This window comes from Drosophila kikkawai, chromosome 2R (genome assembly GCF_030179895.1).
Source record: "Drosophila kikkawai strain 14028-0561.14 chromosome 2R, DkikHiC1v2, whole genome shotgun sequence".
Classification (NCBI taxonomy): domain Eukaryota; kingdom Metazoa; phylum Arthropoda; class Insecta; order Diptera; family Drosophilidae; genus Drosophila; species Drosophila kikkawai.
The window spans coordinates 11,169,198-11,190,402 of NC_091729.1; the positions used below are offsets into that span (position 1 = coordinate 11,169,198).

Here is a 21,205-nt window from a genome sequence, read left to right on the forward strand (position 1 = left end):
ACTATGATGTGATATCATAGCAAAGTGTACTTCTTGAGACAATATGTGATTTTCAAGCTGATTGTCGAATTAATGTTGCCTTCAGAAGAGAGTTTTTTTAATGTAATTTACAGGATTCGCAGATAAGATTAAATTAAAAATTTACAAATAACTTTTATTTTAAAATTTAAAATGTATTGAAACGTAGACCGCCCTGTTTTAAAGTTATTGTAATTTAACGTTTTCAATTTTTAAAATAGCAGTTTTCTGATCAATTTTTGTTTTACTCAATCTTATTTGCGATCCCTGGTAATTTACATGCATACACATTTAATATCAATTTTGAAGACAAGCGTAGGCAGGATAAATGGCACATACACAATGATTACATTACCAACAACAACATCCTCCACTAGCTTTAGCCAAGTTAGTAGGAAAGGTACATAAGCAAGGATATGCACAATCATAAGTAACAAATCAACTCTAGAATGCACTTTCCCAGATGTCAAAATATTAATATTCGTCAAGTGCAAGTTTAAACCCTTGCAGTTATGTACATAAGTCACAACATCATGCTATGTGCTTCATAAGCCGGATTCTATTTAATCGTTAAACCTTAATGGAATTCGAAATATAAATTAATTTTGTCGATACATTCCACATGTAGTATATATGGCCAACATATATCTATATATAGAAAAACATTTATGAGTTTATTTCGACTCTTAACAAACGTCTGATTATCGACTGGAAGGGTATACACTTCATTTTCAAATCAAATGCTTTGTACAAATATAAATACAGTGAAAACAACAATTTATAACAATAGTTGACTGGAAAAAAACATTTTCAATCATCTGGGGTCGGTAAAGTGCAACAGAAACACAACAGCAGAAACGAATCTCAACGTGGAAGCACAGTACAGCCGGTGAATGAGAAAACTGAAAGCGTTTCGCACACCCCTTGACCACGCCGGGCATTCCACCTTGACAGAACCCGTTTCGGTGTTAGAATCGCATTTGAATACTCTACAATGACATACCATCTTCGTTTTCATCTTGTCCAGCTTGCCCTCCATTTCCAGACGCTGATCCTTGATCTTTTGCTCGCAGCGCTGGATCTCTTCCTTGGTCTCGCGATACTTGGCCTGAAGAATCTGGCAGTCTAGCTTGCTTCTGGCCATCTCCTGGCGCAGCTGAACAAGCTCATCGTCCGATGCGGCAGCGGGGCAATCTGCCTTGCTATAGGTTGTGCACAGATCAGTTGGGCCCTGAGCCTGTTCCTGCGTTTGGCTGGCGGCCTGTACCTCGGCCAACTGCCCTTCGAGTGAATCGATACGTCGCTGGTAGAAGCGGACTCGTTCTGCGGAATCGGCGCGCTCCATTTCCATCTCGCGCGTCTTCTCATCTAGCTCGAAGTGCTGCGTGTCTTGGACTAACCGTGTGCTATTAAGCTCCTGCTGGACTTCGGCTAGTTTTACTGTGATTTGTTCTAGTTCCACCTTAACCAGCTTGTGTTGATCGACCTCAGACTTTAGTCTGGATTCCAACTCGGCAATCTCGTTCTGCTTGGCAGACAGTTGGCTAGCCTGCTCTGCCATCTGACGCTTGCGCTGCTCAATATCAGAATTCAGGGCTCCGATCTCCAGGTTCAGGCTCACCTTCATCTGATCGGCTTCCGCTAGCTGGTCGCTTAGCTGCCGAGCCTTGTGTTCCTGGATGTCTCGCAACTTCTCCAGCTTTCCAATGCGCTCGTAAGCAGCCGAACTCTTTTCCTCTTCTTCAACACGCAGCTGTTCCGCCATCGCCTTCTCGCTCTGTAAACTAGCCGCTAGTTCGACCTGCGCCAGCTCAGCCTGTGTCAATTGCTTGGCCCTCGCCTGTGCCAGTTCTGTGGCGCTGGACAACTGGGTTTTTAGCTGAGCCATGACCGCTTGCTTTTCCATGAGCATAGCTTGCAGACGGTGCAGCTCTTCGGAGTGTTCGCCCATCAATTTATCTATCTTCTGAGTGAGTTGTTGCTCATTGCCAAGCAGATTTTTTATTGTTTTCAGATGCTCTTGCTTTTCCTTTTCCTCTTCGGATAATAAACCGCGCAGCTTTGTCATCTCTTCTTGGGACTGGTCCCGAGCTTTGACGAGATCCGCCAGCTGGGCCCTGTACTTGTAGATTTCCTCTCTATCGGTCAGGATCGCCTGGCGCTGCTGTTCGATATTAAACTGGGCGTCCTTGAGCTTTGCTTTGAGCCCATCGAGCTGTGTTTCATGTTGCATGCCTAATTGCGAGAATTGGGACTCTTTCTCCGCTAACTTCTCCACGAGTTCTTGGCAGCGCTTCTCACAGTCTGACTTCAGAGTCCTAAGGTGGTCTACGTGCTGCTCCAAATCGGAATATTTCGAGCTTATTTCGTTTAGTTGATCTTGTAATTTAAGCAGCTCCTTCTCGCTCTCGGACAACTGAGTGGCTTTTAGCTTGTCCGCTGCAGTCATCTCGGTCAGACTAGTCTGGCACTTGGACAGTTCGTTCGTCAGACGCTCAACCTCGCCGTTGGCTGTCAACAGGGAAGAACTTATCTCCATGTGCAGGCTCTCCAGCTTGGCGTTGTCATCGATCAGCTTTTCGTTGACTTGCTCTAGATTGTGGATGGTGTCATTGAGTTGCTTGAGCAGAAGGCTGCTGGCTTGATCGCTGGCCAGTTGTCCTTGCAGTTCGGCCACCTGCTGGTTCTTAGCTGCAATCTCGCCATCCTTGTGGTTCAGAGTGACACGTAACTTTGCAGCACTGGCTTCCAGAGATGCCATGAGCTTAAGTTGATTAATCCTTGAAACCTTTAGTTGGCTCTCCGCCTCTAGCATTGAATCGTTTTGACGTTGAACCGTGTCCAGTTTTTCAAGCAATTGATCCGCCTTTGTCTGTAGGGCTTGCACCTCCAGAGATCGCTGATGAAGAGACGAAACAAGCATAGATTCGAACTGCTGGAATTTGGACAATTGACAACCATTCTCCTCCGATTTAACAACGACTTGGCCGCCATTCACGAGCGCAGTGATTCGGGACAGGAAGCTCTCCACCTCCTGTTGGGAGCTATGCAGCTGGCTGTTGAGATCGGTCTGGATTTGCTCAACAAATTGCAGATTTCGCTGCCGCATTGCTTCTATTCGCTCGTTCGCCACCTGTAGTTGCTGCTGAAGGTCTGCCTGCTGCTGCTCGTGGCTCTGCTGCACACACTGCTGCAGCTCCACGCCAAGCTGCAGGCGATCCTTCAGCTCCAGAGCTTCCTGTTCGGTCTTCTTATGCTCCAACTTTAGGGCCTCGTGCTGCTGCCGCAGCTCTTCTTTGGCGGCAATCAGTTCGTCTACCCTCCGAAGCATGTCTTTCCTGTCGGAAGCATCCAGGTTTCTGGACAACAGATCCATGTCTGAGCTCTGGGCCAACAGCTGGTCCCGACACTGCGCGTACTTGTTACGCACATATTTCTGGCGACGCTGCTCCTGATGTAGCTGCAGGACTCCGCTGTTTCGTTCGTTGATCAGGGAGTCGGTGCGGCTCTCAAGAGTTTTGTTCTTTTCGCGCAGCTCCGAGATTTCGTTGCCCAGTTGGGTCATCTGCTCCTCTTTTTCGGCCAACTGCACCTTAATCTGGCGGAGGTGCTCGTCCGCTTGGGCAGACTCATAAGTTGCCTGCTTAAGGGCTAACCGGGCCTCATCGTTTTCCCACTCCAAGGCTTTCAGGCTAGACAGTTGACTAGCTAACTTTTGCTCGTACTCCGCCTTGGTCTCCTCCAGTTCCTTGGCATGCACACGGCCCTCTTCAACTTGCTTTGCACATTGTGCCAGGGCTTGATCGCGCAGCTGCTCGTACTGCGCCTTAATCTCATCCAGTTCCTTGGCATGCTCACGGCCCTCTTCAACTAGCTTCTCACATTGTGCCAGGGCTAGATCGCGCAGCTGGCTCTGCTCTAGTAGCTGGCTGTCGCGCAGCTCAATAAGGCGTACTGACTTGGTCAACTCCTCCTTGACAACGCCAATACTGGACGACAGCTGTGAAGAGTTGTCTGTCACTGCCAAGCCGTGTTCCTCTAGGATGGCCACCAGGGACTTGCTCAGTTCCTGGAGCTCTTCTCTCAGCTGGAGGTTCTCGTGCTCCTTCTCCCGCAGCTGCTTGTCAATCACTGAGTCGGCCAGATTCTCGGGCGTAGTGTTCGGCGACATGGGCAAATCTAGCAGATCTGAGGAAGAGTTGAGCACTTCGCGCCGATTGTGCAGCTCATCGCGGGTGACTTGCAAGCACTGCTCCAGCTCCTGCTTGTCACGTTCCAGGCAGTCAACTTGCTCTGTTTTTGTTGCGAGTGTTTGGGCGATCTCTTCCTGGCGAACCTCAAGATCCCTGATGCGGTCCATGCACACCACCAGCTGTTCCGTCGAAGATTTTACCTATTTAATACAAGAAAGCATAATAAAACTATTAAAATATAAACTTTAAATTCAGGCTAGAAAAACGTTAATAAAGAAAGGAAGCTAACTTCGGCACGCGGACCGATTTTCATAAAAATGGAAATGGAAAATGTTGTTTTCTTTACTTATGTGTGCTCTACACCACATCTATCAGATGAGGCAGGTAGTTTTAATTATCGTATCCTACCTTGCTACGCAGCTCCGCGTTTTCAATGCGCAAATCCTGCAGCTTATCACGGGTCTCCGTTATAAGGGCCTCCTTCTGGCTGATCTCCTTCATCAGGCTGCATTTCAACTGAAGTTGGAGTAAATGTTTATTAGTTTATGGTTCCTGCTACCTGCCACCACATGGTGATGTCTACTACCTACGTGATCGAACTCATTTGGAACGTATTTTCGAATCGAATCTTCATCCTCATTCTCGCTGCTATCCTTTAGTTTAGCCAGTTGCAATTTTTTCATCTTGTTTTCTGCAAAAAACAATTGTAAATTTAGCATGCAATTTCCATAAATGCTTCTGTGCTTACCTTTTCTCAGGGATTTAATGAGATGTTCGTTCTCCAAGATCTGCTCCTCTAGGACATTCTTTTCGTATCGCTCCGCCTCTAGTTGCGCCTGAAGTCCCCTCACCTCTCTGGTTCGTTGTTCCAGCAGCTCTGTCTTGGGCGTCGCAGGTGGCGGCATTGTCCTTGGCGACGGAGAAGAGATAGGCCCGAGGAAGTCAATGGGCAGATCCGAAGCATCTTCGCCGAGGCTGCTGCTGTGACCACTGCCATCGCTGTCCAGACTGTGCGAGCTGGTGGCTCGAAATGGCTTGATCTCTGCAGCGCCCGGGGCCAGGAACATGCTGCTCACGTTGGCGATAGCCTGACTGAGATTCTCACGCGTCAGGTGTATATTCATCGTCTGCTGAAAGAATTCACAGATGCAGGACTGCGCTAGAACTGGGAGCTTCTTGCAGATGCTGTGGAAGGAGGCGCTGGGCTGCTTCACACACTTGTAGTGCAGGAGCAGTGAGTATATGTAAAGGTAGTCTGACCCGACCAGTTGCCCTCGGCCATCCAAGTTTCCATTGAACTCGGGATACATTTCTGCAGAAATTATGGAAATATTTTAGTTAAATTAATAAAAAAAATTCAATTATAAGTTAATTACTCTTACCTCCAAGAAAAGCCTGCAAGGCCGTGCTCTGCCTTGGAGAGGCTTCATTGGGCGATAGGTGTTGTGTTGGCTGAGCCTGCAGCGCAACCTCCACCACTGGCACAGGCTCCACCTGGGCCTTCTGCACATAATAAGCGAAGAACGAATCGATGTCGGTCTGCTCTAGTGTGATATAGTTTGACTTCGTGAATCCGAAGGTGTGGATCTGCAATGCCAGAGGTAATAAGCTACTTGCACTTGCTGCACTGCGTGACCCACTTTCCGGCACTTACCCACTGAAGAAGGACCTTCTCCCAGCTCTGGAGGTCCATTATGTTTTGTCAGCTTGAGGCGACGCGAACGCGAAAACGTTGACGTCACCGTAACCAAGACACACCTGCCTTTGTGCAAACTTCTAGGAAACCAACGTAACTGTTTTCTTTTTTTTGCATCCACACGCGATCTTCAATCTGCAGTGGTAACCCACGCCACAGTAAAACAAACACCGAGCGATTGTATCTGACTTCAAACAAACAAGGACGCACTCGACATACTACAAATTTTGACAAATCTATAACGACATCTAGATACGTGAAAAACAAAGAAGAACGCACTATTTTGATCAGTCCTTAAATACACAGTTCAATATGGACGCCAAGCCGCCGATCGAGCGGGCTGAGGTTATCGATTGATCGATGACGACGATAGTTCCTAAGTATCGCTAAGGTAAAATGTTTAAGCCACGTTTACACTGTGACAGCATTTTGTCCATTGTGTATATTTTTAATAAAGTAATAAGTAAACTAGTATTATTAAGTATTAAACTAAAAATCATTAATCAATTCGTTTAATTTGTTCACGAAAACCACTATCTTAGTTAAACATAAAGAAAAAAATTCTGGATATTAACCTTTTTAGCCTCAGTTTAAATATTTGGTTTTAATATAAACAGCACAGTTAATCCAGACATACGGTCTGTAATTATTACTAGTTAATATCTAGAAGGGAATTGGTAAATAAACTTAATTTATGTAATTTTACATATCAATTATTTTGAAGATAGACGTATCTCTTTTGGCCATTTTAAGCCCTAATTTTCAAGAACCAGATGTTTTTATACCAGCAAGGAATTACATATATTTTTAGTCAGAAGTCATAAGCTCGTACGGATTACATATTAATATTTTACTTTGTCTTTTGGAATAAGGAGTCGCGAATTGCAGTCTATTGTGAAAAAATAAATTTAAATATGCAATTTTTATTACTTTTAATTTTTTTTTTTTTTTTTTGACAAAAAACATATTTATTTAAATGAGTCTTGTCGAATGACCCGAAATATATAATTTTACTCGCTTAAAAGTATACTGTAATGTCAGGGGAAAAATTTGGATTTTTGAAAGAAAGTTGATGCAATCGATATATTCATTGTTGTTATCGATATGAACATCTTTGTTTTTCCAGCTCTAGAAAACAGCTTGCGTGGACAAACACAGTAAAAATGAATGTAAGTTTATTTTGAAAACAATTCTCCGAAAATGTTCATCACCGTTTTCTACTCTGTACTCCCGAACAGGAGTCCGAGATCCCCATCGACATCCATACGCTGAAGCTGCAGGATTGGCTGATCAGCCGAAGGATCGTGCCCAAGAATGTTCAACAGGAGATAAGGGACATTCACACGAAGATAAGCAATGCCCTGCAGGACATGCCCTCCAACGAGCAACTAATTAAGCTATTGGCGAATACAAGTAAGTGGCGCCAGGCCTGAAAGCGGTTCAGATAATTAGACTTGGGCACCTTTCTAGATATCAACTACTACCATGTCAAGGAGATCATTGAGATTCTTAAGCAAACGGAAAAGGACACCAAGAGTGTGTTCGGCACCTACGGCAGCCAGCGCATGAAGGATTGGCAGGAGATCAGTCGCCTGTACGAGAAGAACGCCGTCTACCTAGCGGAAACGGCGCAGATATTTGTGCGGAACGTTAACTACGAGATTCCCGGGGTGCGCAAGCAAATGACCAAGCTGGAGCAGCAGACCGACGAGAGCCAAAAGCGAGCCCATGATCTAAACAAACCGGAGACCCAGCTCTTGGCCGAGCACGCAGCGCTGCTGGAGCAATTGGGCGTCAAGGGGGATAATCTGCATGCGGAGTTTATAGAGGTTTTAGCAGGCCTGCCCAAGCTGTACACCAAGTCTCTGGACGATATCGCCAAAGTCCAACCGGGAATCGATCTGTACGCTGAAGTAAGCGGACACAAGCAGCCACTGCCCATTCTGAGCCACCTGGTGGAGTTCGGCAACACCACCGTGTATCAGTACATTCACAAGGAGGCGCCACTTGCCGTGGAGGAACCACCGATTAGGTTGAATCTAAGCGAAGGCATCGTTCAAAAGGGGGAGGATAACGTTGTCACCGAGATTGACTTTGGAACGGACGACAATGGTGGCGGAACATCATCAACCGTTTCGGCGGAGATAATTGACTATGGAGATTTCGGGAGTGTGGATTTGCAGGAAACGGACGGGGCCAACATCGACTGGGGAATCGAAAGTGCTCCCGCGGCAGCTGTGGAAATAAACTTTGATATTCCGGTCGAGGAGTACGGAATCGTGGTCGAGGGAACTGGTATGGACGGCGGCACGGCCAAAGGTAAGTAGTTTATAAGGGAATCTGGCCAGCTCGAGCCAAGAGTAAACTCTTTTCGTTCGTCCTAGGTGATCAGGCCTACACATTGCTGGATTCGCCCAACTATCGCGATCGCTTCCTGGACGAAATCTACGAACTGGAATCATTCCTGCGCCTGCGCCTCTACGAGCTGAAGCAGTTGGAGTCTTCGAGCGACATCATGTTCTCACTGATGGACAACATCACCACCCACGATGCGGAGAGCATCAAGAAGATCCTAAGCTCTGTGGAGAAAATCATTCAACAGACTTCGGATGAGCAGACGCGGCATCTCTTCCAGCTGAAGCACTCGCCCAAGTATGCCAATCTGCTGGCCACCAAGCTGCAGCAAATGACCAAGGCGGTGGAGAAGCTGCGATCCACGAGAGAGGCGCTCAAGCGACGGGCCGTCGAGCTGCGGGAGCAGCGACAGCAGCTCAACCCTGTTCTGGACGAGCTGGTGGCCCAGACCCGAGTCCTGCAGTCCCATATTGAGAAGGACATATCGAAGCGGTACAAAAATCGGATGGTCAATCTCATGGGCGGTGTTAACTAATGTAAATTGTTGAATGTTTTTTTAAATAAATGGGAAGTAACTGGCAGCGAAAGACGGTATTTGTAAATTTTTTAAAAGAAGTTTATTTATTTTGCTATTTTTATTAAATATACAAATTTTGTTTTATATTGTGTTTGCTCTTTTTAATGTCCGTTTTGCTTATTTTTGTTTTTTATTTTTTGTATCCAGAATACAAACCTAATTTAGTGAAGTTTGTTGTTGGTTTCATTTTTTTTTGTTTTGTTTTATTTTTTGTTGTCCATAAAAGTATCCTTACACATTTAACGTTTTAAACTTTCACTTAAATATACAATTCTTAAGTTGAATTTGAATAATTGGTAAAACAAGAACAACTCTGTGATTAACTTAAATGTTTTGTTTGGGGCCCGTCTTGAATTTTAAGGAAATTCGTTAAAAAGTGTAAATAATCGCAAGTAGAATTGTGGGAGCTCGGGAGAAAAAAATAATCGGAAATGCTTTAAAGATGTACAAGGTTTGGGTGTAAAAAGCCACAAGATGTCGGGGGTATACATGGGGATATCAACTAGACTTAGGCACTAATCTAACAAAAGTGTGGCTCAGCAGAAAGGCTCCGTAGCATAATCAATTCGTTAACTAAATAGAAAATAACAAGCACTATCGAGAATACAATTAATTATAGGGGGAAGGGGAGGGGCCTCATGATATGGTTACAACTTTGTGTGGCGCTGGGCCCGGGCTCGAAGCGTCGTGTACTTTTGTATTGTTAATGTTATTGTTTGTGATGCCTGACCGGGGATCCACGCTCAACTCAATCAATCATCTACAATATATAAGGGTCTCTCGCGGTCGTGGTCTCCGTAGATATCATATGTATGAATATAATGTTGGATTGTTTTGATTATACATCAACACGTACGTATTTGTGTGCATATAACTCGTATGGTAAAATGTTAAATAAGCATAAAATTTGTTCGAAAGTTGCTTGTGGTCTGCGTTATTGTTAGTAGTTTCTTAAGGTTAATTTATATGTTTCATATAATTTATATATATATTCAAATATATATATATACGTTTACTATTTGTATGTTTAATTTAGGTTTTACTTTGCCTTGCTTAGATGCTACTATGTATATGTCTGCCTTTAGTTATGTATACATGCTTCTATTTATTTGATGTATTCTCTGTAAATGATTACATTTTATACACGTATCATAGCGCCGGTCGGATTTAAAATTCTGAGCTCTTCTGCCGCTCTAATCTTTATGTTATTGCTCTTAATTTCAAAAAAACATGTGTGTGGATTGCCCTATCTACATACAACTCCTCGAGTCCCCGCATACTCCACACTATTTCCCCTACACTTACAATCTAAACGAACTTGTTCCGCTTTCCGTTTCCTGTTTCTGTCTGTTTCTTCAATGAAAAACATCGCCTCTCTTGGCTGGCTCTGTCCACCAGCGGTGGTGGTGATGGTGATTCGGCTGCTGAGCTTGCTGTTGATGGTGCTTCGACTGTCAATCATTCTTCACTGGGTAGTATATTAAGTCCGGTTGCTGGCCATGCGGTGGCAATTGCTGCATCATGCCGCCCATCATCGGCGGCAGCACCGCCTTAGACTCATCTCCCAGCATGGAATAGCCTACTCCGACTCCAACTCCGACGCCAACTCCCGTGCGGTCATAGACGCTTCCGTGCGGCGCTGGCGGTGGCAGCAGATGCGGATGCAATGGCGACTGCTGCTGCGCCTGCAGGCCATGTGGGTGGTAAGGCTGAAAGCTGTTCTGCTGCTTCTGTTGCTCGCTAACAAGCTGGTCACTGAGATGCTGCTCGTAAGCACCTCCGTAAACGTTGCTTCCACTGCGCATTAAGCCACTCGTATAGCTCCCGGCAGCGTGATGTTGCTGCTGCGCCGCCTGCTGTTGCTGCTGCTGCTGCTGCTGTTGGGGTGTCGGCGCTTGCTGCTGCTGCATCAGGTCAAAGTTGTACTCCATTGGCGCGGGATTTGTGTCAATGAGATTCGTGAGTATGCTGCCGATATTGTTGTAGTTGTGTGGATCACTAGGATTTGCAGGACCCTGGGGCTGTTGCTGCTGCTGCTGTTGTTGTTGTTGTTGCTGCGCTGCTTGTTGCTGCTGCTGTGGGTTCTGTTGCTGCTGAGGATTTTGGCTAAACCCAGGCGCCGGCCACATATGCTGGAAGCTCATCAGGTCTCCAGCGAGGGCTGGATCTTGCTGTTGCTGCTGTGGCTGTTGCGGCTGTTGTTGCTGCGGTTTGCTTACAGCCTGCTGTTGCTGCTGCTGCGCTGGCGGCACATTCATTGGAAGCCCTAGGAACTCTGCCGAGTCTACGATATAGAATTTGTTATCCTTGAGCTCCACTTGCTGGTTGTTTGGTGGATTGCCAAAGTTCATGTTGCCCCAGGAGTCAGAGGCCTGTTGCTGCAGGAATTGCTGTTGCTGTTGTTGTACTGGAGCAGGTTGTGGCGACTGAAGTCTCGCATGCTGGGGGGAATGCGACGGTTGTTGATGCTGCTGCTGCAATTGTTGGGCCGCCGGGTGATGGTGCAGCGGCGACCGCTGGTTGTGGCGGTGCTGCTGCTGCATCATTAGCTGGTGCTGGTGGTGCATAGGCGGCATATGGTGGGGGGAGCTGAAGTGCGGTTGTGCCTGCTGCTGTTGCAGCTGCGAGGGGTGCGGCGGATGGGGGCTCTGTGGGGTGTGGCTCCTCAGGTGTTGTTGCTGCTGCTGGGCGAGATGATGTTGCTGCTGCTGCTGCTGAGTTTGAGGCTGCTGCTGTTGCTGCTGATACTGGCTGATCAGCTGATGCTGCTGATAGCCACCAGCTGCTGGACTAGCCTCGAAGTGAAATTGCCCATCCTGCCCAAAGCTGTTCATGCGCTGCAGATGCAATTCTGCGGATGCCACTCGCGGCTGCGGTGGCGTTGGATGTTGCTGCTGCTGCTGCTGTTGTTGTGATTGCGGCGGCGGCGTTGGATGTTGCTGGTGCAAGGCACTCTGCTGCTGTTGTTGTTGCTGCTGCTGCTGTTGTCCCGCCTGCAGTTTCTCCGCATTAAAGCTCTGATTGTATATGGAATTCTGCTGAGATTCACTCGTCGACACCGAGTGCTGCGATGTGGACGCCGTGGAGGACTGCGAGCTATTGCTGCTGACCATGGCCGCATTAAACTGATCTTGTTGCATGCATCCCGGTGTCGTGGACACCGGCGGCGGTGGCGTCGGCGTGGCTGCAACGCCCTTCTGCTGATGCTGCAACTGGGAGGTTCCTCCCGCGGCGACTGCCGCTTGCGCTTTCGCCTTACTCGTCACCGCCTTTTTGCTGGCCTTTACAGGCGGCGGTCCAGGCATATCCGGCAGGGAAGCCATTTCTGCTGGATAAGTAAAAGGTTCAAATATATTTTAGTTTTATGCAACGGTCCTGAAATCTGCACTTACCTTCTTCGTTTGCCTTGGGGAAGCGCTGCTTTCCCTTCTTCGGAGGCGGCGGCTCGTTTCCGTGCGTCGTCTGCTTGTGGCGCACCAGATGCGTTTTCCACTTGAAGGTCTGCCGGAATATCAAAGGATATCAGTTTTGGTTGCCACATTTAAGGTAAATTTTTATTTCAGGACACTCACCTGATCGCAATAGTTGCAACAGTGCGGACGCTCCTCCGAGTGCGATGGCAGGTGCCTTTGGAGCGACTTGGCCGATCCGAAGCGCTTGCCGCACAGCGTACACTTGCACTCGGAGACATCGACATGGGCATTGCTATAGTGCTCCTTGAGCGCGGGATATGTGTAGTAGGACGAGCCGCACAGGTCGCACACGTAGGGCCGTTTAACCTCGGTGTGCAGCTGCACGTGACGCTCCAGGTTCGCCTTTAGCGTGAAGCGGTTATGGCAAATGTGGCACTCGAAAAAGTTGTCGCGCTTGTGAACGCGAATGATGTGCTGGTATAGGGCGTTCTTCGACTGGAACTCCTCGCCGCACACTTCGCAAATGGCCCCGTCGGCCTTGTGGCCCGTCTCCTCGAAGTGCTGCTGTAGCTTCTTCTGCGGAAATTTCAACCCGCATTCTCCGCAGGGAAATGCTTTAAGAAAAAAAAAAACAAATGAAATGGTTAGACTATCAGTTTCATGGAATTGGAACTTTAGGCTGTGGCTGATTCCAAGGAACTCCGAGCACCGAAGAGCTTGGTGAAATTTACATTCACGGCGACTCACTTTTGATTTCCTTCTTGTTGTGCGACTCCACGTGGGCGTGGAACTGCTGCTTTCGCGAGTACGACTCTCCGCAAGTCTCGCACACGAAAGGAAACTCCTTTACATGCATCGTCCTGTTGTGGAGGATTACTTCCTACAAGTTGAGATTTGTTTAGTATAAGTTTTTATAATTCGCTTCGCTTCTGTTGTTACCTCTAACGTATTTCCGTTGGGCTGTCCGCAATCGTGACAGAAACCAGGATGCATCTTGTAGTGGTCAAGCAGGGATTTCCTCTTGCGATACGACTTGGGACACAGCAGGCAATTGTAGCTGGGCTTGTTCTTCTTGCTGCCGGGCGTCTGGCCTCCGCTGCCCCCACTGCCGCTGCCGTGTTGCGATGGCGGCGCCTGCAAGGAGGTGCTACTGCTGCTGCCGCCATCAATCAGCTGCTGCTTGGCCGCTTCCAGCTCGTCCAGATCATGCTCCAGGTCGTCGTCATCCTCGTCGCCCGACAGGTCGTTGTCGTCCAGCTCCAGGGAGGAGTTTAACTGGCTGCCGATAGGAGGAGTGTCGCCCAGATTCGACAAAGCAGCCAGAGCGGGCATTTGACGGTTGACCATCATGGAAGTTCCATGCTGGGGAAACCCCTGCCCCGGCATCATCTGATGCTGCTGATGCTGTTGTTGGTGTTGCATGCTCACATGCTGCTGCTGCTGTTGGTGCATCATTCCACCCATCATGCTTAGGGGATTATTGCTTGAGTTGTAGTGGTTTTGCTGCTGGTGCAGCTGAATCTCGCTGGCGTGACCGGAGCTGCCGCTTGGCATGATCACATTGGCATTGCCAAGGACCTGGCTGCCCTTCGCATCCCTGTGTTCCAATGACATGGGCATGGGCAAGTGGTGCGACGGCTTCAAAGACGCTCCCGCCTGATCCTGCGTCTGCAGCGTTAATTGCGGACAATGCATGCTGCCATTATTGTTGTTATTATTATTATTATTGTTGTTGCTGATACTATTGCTTGACGTAAGGCCGTTGATCACAATATTTGCGCTGCTGCTGCTACTTCTGAAAGCAAAGAAGTTAAGGAATAAGCATACTCAAAGAAATAATATAACCCTTCCCAGTGTTATTTGGGGGAAGTGTAATTTAACAAAGGAAACTCACAGGTGATGCGAATGATGACTATTGTTCTCCAGGATCACCCCGCTGCTGATGCCATTCCCATTAGCGCCGCTCCCACTCCCGCTGCTGCTGCTGTTGCTGCTGTGCCCGCTAGCGCTGTTCACGCTGTCCAGGACACTGCCGGCGCCAGCTAACATGTCATCGGTCTCAAGCTCCATTTCCAGACCATCAATCAGACGTCCCGCGCCTACACCCTCGTCAATGAACTCCTCAAACTTCATAATCTCTTGAGCAGCCGACGACAGCTGCGATTCCGTTTCCGACTCCAGCTCGGAGTCGCCAAACGAGATGGCCGGCAACTGATGCTGCCGTTGAATCTCTTCCAGCTGCTGCTGCTGCATCTCTTCCAGCTGATGGTGCTGAACTTCCTCCCGCTGCTGCTCCTGCTGGATCTCCTCTAACTTCTGCTCACTCTGCTTCATCATGCTGACCAGCTGACGGCGCTCCCGATGACGACGCCATTCCTCTAGCCGCTGCTCGCGCAGCTCCTTGAGCACTCTCGCCGAGGGCGTGGTACCCAACAGGCGCCCGTTTACCACAAAGTTCTCGTAGAACTGCCGCAGGAACGGCTTGTGGTGCTGGCTGAGCGCCATGCGCAGCAAAGCTCGGAACTGGGCCTTGAAGGCCCGCTCACTGAACTCGCCGGTGCTGTGGTGATAGCGCATCGTGTACTGGCTGTCCTCGTGGAAGATGTACCCCTCTCCCAGCCGGGAGCGTGCCTCTTTCCGCCGCACACTCGTCACGGTCAGGTGCATGTTGTTGGTGCGCTTCCTCTTAACCAGCTTGCCGTCGCTACTATTGCTGTTAGCATCCTCGGCCAGCTGGTTCTCGTCCTCGAAGGTAGCAGCATACTTCCGCTTGACCAACAGGGAATTCCCCGTGTGGATCAGGTCCAGCGGGTCGCCGGGGCCTAGGGCCAGGGCGTCCACATTGTTACCAGCATTGAATTGCAGGGAAGACGAGTTTTGGGTGTCAGCATCGTCAAGGAAATCCTCTTCCTCCTCCTCGAGGCACAGGAACTCCTCCTTGCAGAGGATCTTCTCAAAGTTCTGGTTCAGATCCGTCGATCCAGCCTCATCGTCGTCGTTCTCGCGCTTGATCTTCGCCTCCCCTCCCGTTCCCGGTTCCGTCTTCTCCTTCTTGGCGGTCAGCAGCAGCTGCAGCTGCTTCGTCCTCGCTAGCTCCTGCTGCTGAGCCCCGCCGCCACCTCCGCCGCTGTCATTGGCTGCGGCTATGTGACTGAACAGATTCCTGACGACTTGGTCGCAGGCCTCCGGATATTTGCACTTGAGAGTCTGCAGCAAGAATTGAATAGCATCGCACCGCAATGCCGTGTTGAGGCTGTCCAGTAGATTTAGTGACTGATCAACCTGAAAAATAATACAACAAATTTTAATTAATTTTTGAATTAATAAAACATTTGTAATGATTTAACCTTTTCGTATATAAAATTTAAAAATGCAGCCGACTTGTGAGATCAATAGGTTTACTAATACAAATTAATTACTTCATTTATTAGTTTAATACTTCATTAATTATATCGTTGTTTATATAATTTTACAGTCAGCTGTAAGGGCTAATGAATAATTGTATTCTGTTTAACCTATATTTATTTATTTAAAACATGTGTCCCAAATACTATAATTTACTCAGACCTGACTATTAACATTTTTTGGGCCCACTGTGCTTAAATTATTGCGCTAGTGGAAATAAATTACCAACTTCCGCTTGAAGCCGACCATTTTCACGGCAAAAACAACAAACTGCGGAATGTGGTGGGTGGGAGATTCGCAGGGTTGCCACCTTAATACGGGACATTTGTTAGTCCCGCTAAAGGCCCAATTAGAATCGTCATTTGTTTCAATTAAACGGCCAAACTCTCTCACACAGACACACACAGGCACAGTGCTAGGAATAACTGTCGTCAAACACAATTACTGATTATGATTTTCCAAACAATTTAATGCAATTAGAGCGGGAGAGCTGAAAAGCGGGAGAATGTGAGATTGGAAGAGAGGAGGAAGAGAGAGCGCGCGCTTCAATGAAATGAAACGTAGACAGCACGGCGACGGCGACGTCGGCTGCGCTGCTCGCGCAAGCGATTAGCACAAAGCAAACACACACACACAGAAATGGCAAACGAAGATGGCGAAAATAGAAAAGAAAAACAAAAAACAGCTAAAGCGGAGGCAGAGGCAGAGACAGCGGCAGAGAAATTAAAACAGCGCACAATTTGTGCTACTTTTCCCCATTCCACAATGTTGCTATTATGGATGTATGTATGCGCTGTATGTGAGCGTGTGTGTATATTTGCAGCGATTTGTAGTTGTTACAAACACAATGTGGAGCTCTCTGCCTGCAGCTCTCCCACCACCCATCCACCCACTGTGCGCGCGGGAGAGGAAACAATGGGGAGCCAGCGAAAGGCGAAGGGAAAAGGGGAGAGGAGACAGGCCCATATAAACGAAAGCAGAACCCTAAAATGCTCTAAAAAAGATACCCGACAAAATTTATCTAAAATTTATAATGACTATACTCCTGCCTATACTGTTAGCTCCATAAACTTGAATCAAAGATTCAAATTAAGCTGTGAACTAGACTAACTAAATTCAACGAACTTTAATATTTAATAATTATATAATAAAACTATTTATTTTAGAAATGCTGTGACTATAAAGAAGCGTATGTTATGGGATCACTAACGTGATTTGAGCAAGATTTTAAGTATTAACAAATATCGGTTTCTTTGGTCAATCTACTTATCTACTGAAGTGTTATCAATGTTTTCATATTTGTATTTATAAAAAATAAAAATGTATAAATATATTGGTATAATCGTTTGAAAAAATAAATGTTAATATATAGACTAGACTTTTGCTAAATAAAATCTTGCTTAACTTTAAAATCAATTTTATACTTATAATTTCATTTGGGAATGAAAATTCACGTTAAGTACGTTCTACTGTCGCATTAATCTATGCATACTGTTACTAACAATAACCTTAAATTAAATATGTATTTATATTTCTGAGCTAATGATATGCAAACAATTAATTTTTTATGGAGTTTGTTTAGAGGTGTTATGCTTTGTAAGCCATATGACGACTGTATGGTTGAATGCATGTTTATACAGCGATAATAGCAGCAGCGATAAAGTGTAAGTCAGTGAGTCCATACTTTCTCCCAGTCTAACTGTTATTAATCAATCAACTTGAAATAAAATACGGAACGGTAATGCTCATAAAAGGTTTTGAACTAAGGAAAATAACAGATTTTTAATATACTTATAGTCTACCGATTCAATCTTGGTGGCAACGCTGCGATTCATCCGTTTTATTTGTCAATAAAGTTGTTGTAAATTTAGATGGCAGATAACACAAACTTACTACAAGTACGCGTACACACATGCATGCATTTATAAACTTTTATAAATATAATTTGTATGCGTGAGGCAAGAGAGGGGTGGTGGAAAACGGAAAAGGCGGAGAGAAAAGCTCAGGAGCGCGCAATGCAAGAAAAAAGCAAATGCCATATTTAATTAGATTTTTTTTTGTGTTCTAATTAAAATTTCACCAGCATGTGTATGTTATGTACATATGAAAATATGTATATGCTTTTATGCTCTTACACACTTATGGTCAAAGTATTAGGTACACCAGAATAGACATATACGCCGCCGCGCCACGCCGCCGCCGCCGCCGATTTTTGCCTTATTTGACGCGCCGCCGCCAAATTATGAAAATAACGGCGCGCCGCGGCGCGCCGCTGGTGCGGCATCGGCGCAGCTTCAGCGCGGCCTTCAGTGTCATTGTTCTTTATAAAACTTAAAAAAAAAAAAATAACTCATTAAAATGGCCTTTTTGCCTTATTTGACGCGCCGCCGCCGCCGGTTCTTTCTGACTACTACGCCGCCGCCGCCGAGTCATTTTGACCTCTACGCCGCCGCCGATGCCTTTAACCATCGGCGTAAACCTCTACACCAGAATGACTTGATTTCCCTACTATCATGAATAAAGCTAAAAACTAATAATCCCTATTTACAATTCGCTATTATTATTATTCGTTGCTGTCAACTGAATTAGAAACGCTATATAGATATTTTTTATCATAGTATATGTTTCTTAGAAACATGTACCTATGAGCACCTAAAAATACTTATAGTTGTGTGTAGATATCTCGACTTTTTCGGCAATAGGTAGGAGGCTGGGTATCCTATATTCGGTGGGTCTGGATGGTTAATGCTTCTTCCATCTTGATTTATTCAGCTTTAGTTGCTGCACAGAAATATTTAGTTCGTTTGCAATTGTTATGTACCTGTTCAGAGCACACATAAAGACCCAAAGAGCTATCTTCGAAATACTTATGTACACATGAGCACACCGTATGAACATATATATACACTCTATAGTGTTCAGATGGGTGAAACGCTGGGGAGGTGGCAAGCGGTGGTCGGGGGGATGACGTTGGCTGCATTTTTAGCAAAATTTATGTTATACATTTCGTGAGCGCCATCTCCCTCGCACTCGGGCACACATTAAAGCTCTCAAAGTGGAACTCACACAAGCATGCACACATACACGTACGTTCAAATAGTTGTACTAATCAAATAAAAATAGCATTTACATCGCCCGCTCTCTTTCCCTTTTTTCAGAGTTTTATTAATGAAATTGGCACAGCAAAACACAGTGGAAAGGACAGGGAAGGAAAACTCAATGTCGTAAACTCAATTAAGAGCGATAAAAACTTTAATTGAGTTACTGCAAAACAGAATTAATTAAAAGACAACAAAACAACTAGTGATCAAGGGAACATTTTATTTGAAACGGAGTGGGAAATCGAATTGAGTGCATTTCGTGGCGTGACGTAGAAGTAATTTAATTCATTTAAATCGCTGAATTTTAATCGTATTAACGGTGAAATTAATTAAAACGGTGCCCCACAAAAGGCAACAGAAAACTTGCTCCACTGTGCGGCGCTGTTTACTATTCTTCTTCTTCCACTTGTGCTTTGCTTCGTACATTCGTACTCGATTGGCCCTCTCGCTCGCACCTGCATGTGAAATGTCTCGAATTTATATGCATGCAGGAGGAGGAGAGAACTCCTCATTCTCTCCCCCTTCCGTTTCCCCACCTACAAACACACAAAAACAACAATACAAACACACAAAAACGGAGGGAGAGAAAGAAATACAATCATACTCTTGCTCTTGGGGCTCAATTTTGGAGTGTTGTTGTTGTTGGCTGTCGGATTTTGTAGTATTTGTAGTATTAGTATTTATGTAAATGCTGGTGTGTTTGTGTGTGGATGAAGTAAATGTAAATGTTGTTATAAACTAATAAAAATAAAAATAAATATTTTCTCAAAAATAACGAAGGAAAACAAAACAAAAGTGAATAATAGCAATGATGAAATGGGTCGAAAAGTGGGGAGTAACAAGCAAAGCAAAGCAAGGCAAAGCGGTGGCGTGGAGGAAAGAGAGGCGGAGAGAAGGAGGGACTACAATTCATTTTAGAGGCAAATAGAAAAAACAAAAATAACATTATGTGGCACTCGGCGAAAGGGGAAAGAAAAGGGGAGAAAGAGAAGGCGGACGAGGAGGAGGCAAATGGAAATGGAAATGGGAGTGGTATGGGTTTTGCCTTTGAATAGGGATAGTGGGAGTGGGCGGCAGAGGAAGGGCGGGATGCGGTTGGGAGATGGAGCAAAAGACTCGGCGGAAGTTCAGTATGTGTGTGTGTGTGCTGGTGGGTGGGAATTGTGCAAGAAGTGATTGGGGATGGGTTGGTTTTTAAAGCTTTTAAAATAATAAAGCAAACTCAAATAGAGGGAATTTCAGAACCACCCTCCCGCCAGCTACACTTGGCCGAATTATACGCGTTCTGCTCAGCTATATTCTCCCCTTCGCGCTTTCTTAATCAAACCCAAGTTGACCGCAATTCCCGCTCAAACTCATTCGCAGCGTCTCTTTGTTTACCTCAGGTGCTTCGCATTTCCAATTGGAGCTCAACACTAAATTTTTGTTTTTTAATCGGGACGACCTTTTCACACTACAGCAACAACAATAAGAACGACAAACAACAACAACAACAATAAATACGGCCAGTGCACACTGTACTTCACTTCATTTGTTATCTGTCCTCCACCTCCTCTTCTATCGCGCTCTCTTCTCGCTCCTCTATCTCTCTCTCGCACTGCCGCTCTCTTTCTTGCCTACGCATTACACGTTGTTTTGCTGCTCTCTCAATTAGACATACACATACAAGCGTAAATTCAGCTGCTTGTGTGTGTGTACTTGATATCATAATGGCGAAGAAGAAGAAGGGTAATGGTAAACATTATTTAATTACCAGTAATTTAAAATCCAACTGTGTAGTTTTGTTATCCATTTTGTTGTTGGTTTCTGCATTTGGCTGAATTTTATTTATACGTTTCACTCTCTCACACACACAAACACGCGCGCACAGATTCTCACTCGCTCACACATGCACACACACACGGCCAGGCGCTTGTGTGCGTGTTTTTTATTATTTCGATTTTTCTTTAGCCCGTGCTTCGCGTTTCTTCTTGCTTCCCCGTGGCCCAGCTCTTTTCTTGTGTTATTCCATTCTCCTCTCCTTTGCTTTTGACTTTTCGTACGTCGCTCTCGCTGAATATTGACAACATTGAGAAATTCCCATTGGCTTTTTCACATTTTTCCGCCTTCGCATGGACACTTGTGGGGATTTGTTATTGCATAAAGCGAGCACATGAAGTATTAACAACAATTTAACGTGCACTATTTAGAGCCTTTCGCTTGCAACTTTCTGTGGCACGTACACACACACGCGCGCTCACTTCCACTGCTGCGTACGAAAAAACGTTTTCCCCGTCCGCTTTCCACGCGCCCGCCGCTGCGCGAACTGTGTTTTCCACGAAAAGCCCTCCGGTGAAACCGACTAATTGTTAGTTTAGCAGTAAATTAGCGTTTTTTGACGGCGACTAACGTTTTTTGAGCGACGGAATTTTGGGCTTAGTTAGTAGTTTCTGGACAATAAACAAGTC

General features: G+C 46.0%; 3 protein-coding genes across 10 annotated transcripts in view; 1 reads left to right on the forward strand and 2 right to left on the reverse strand.

The window, feature by feature from the left end:
• mud (mushroom body defect) overlaps positions 1-6,210 on the reverse strand; it is a 10,815-nt gene extending 4,605 nt beyond the window's left edge. For 2 of the 6 annotated variants that reach the window (XM_017171914.3, XM_017171915.3), the window contains exons 1-6: positions 5,866-6,210; positions 5,594-5,798; positions 4,960-5,523; positions 4,802-4,902; positions 4,620-4,727; positions 1,022-4,411 (exon numbers count right to left, since the gene is read on the reverse strand). In XM_017171914.3, the coding sequence (XP_017027403.1) occupies positions 1,022-4,411; positions 4,620-4,727; positions 4,802-4,902; positions 4,960-5,523; positions 5,594-5,798; positions 5,866-5,904 (4,407 nt within the window). In that variant the 5' untranslated portion in view covers positions 5,905-6,210. Of the gene's footprint in view, positions 1-743; positions 965-1,021; positions 4,412-4,619; positions 4,728-4,801; positions 4,903-4,959; positions 5,524-5,593; positions 5,799-5,865 lie in introns of those variants that run through there. The other 4 variants (XM_070283698.1, XM_017171917.3, XM_070283697.1 and 1 more) reach the window with 3 other exon arrangements.
• The window catches only part of LOC108078153 (CDK5RAP3 protein homolog), a 27,212-nt gene extending 18,348 nt beyond the window's left edge, over positions 1-8,864 (forward strand). Inside the window, exons 1-4 of one of the 2 annotated variants that reach the window (XM_017171796.3) lie at positions 6,937-7,076; positions 7,146-7,320; positions 7,378-8,226; positions 8,292-8,864. In XM_017171796.3, the coding sequence (XP_017027285.1) occupies positions 7,071-7,076; positions 7,146-7,320; positions 7,378-8,226; positions 8,292-8,797 (1,536 nt within the window). In that variant the 5' untranslated portion in view covers positions 6,937-7,070 and the 3' untranslated portion in view covers positions 8,798-8,864. Of the gene's footprint in view, positions 1-6,936; positions 7,077-7,145; positions 7,321-7,377; positions 8,227-8,291 lie in introns of those variants that run through there. The other variant, XM_070284614.1, reaches the window with a different exon arrangement.
• On the reverse strand, positions 8,857-21,186 carry LOC108078151 (uncharacterized). Of its 2 annotated transcripts, none has more exons than XM_017171795.3 (7): positions 20,512-21,186; positions 14,147-15,534; positions 13,192-14,047; positions 13,000-13,132; positions 12,412-12,866; positions 12,232-12,340; positions 8,857-12,164 (listed from the first exon to the last, which is right to left on the reverse strand). In XM_017171795.3, exons 1-7 carry the CDS (start codon positions 20,548-20,550, stop codon positions 10,294-10,296), a joined length of 4,851 nt encoding a protein of 1,616 aa, XP_017027284.1. In that variant the 5' UTR covers positions 20,551-21,186; the 3' UTR covers positions 8,857-10,293. The 2 variants fall into 2 exon arrangements, with proteins under 2 accessions (XP_017027284.1, XP_017027283.1); XM_017171794.3 differs by having other exon boundaries at positions 8,857-12,167.
• Between the last annotated feature and the right edge of the window lie 19 nt (positions 21,187-21,205).

Coding starts and splice junctions, on each gene's coding strand:
- LOC108078151 (XM_017171794.3), bottom strand. CDS start 20,550: ATGGATAACAAAACTACACAGTTGGATTTTAAATTACTG. Junction 15,535..20,511: donor AGTTGGATTTTAAATTACTG/GTAATTAAATAA, acceptor ATTATTTTTCAG/GTTGATCAGTCACTAAATCT. Junction 12,341..12,411: donor GTTGCAACTATTGCGATCAG/GTGAGTGTCCTG, acceptor ATATTCCGGCAG/ACCTTCAAGTGGAAAACGCA.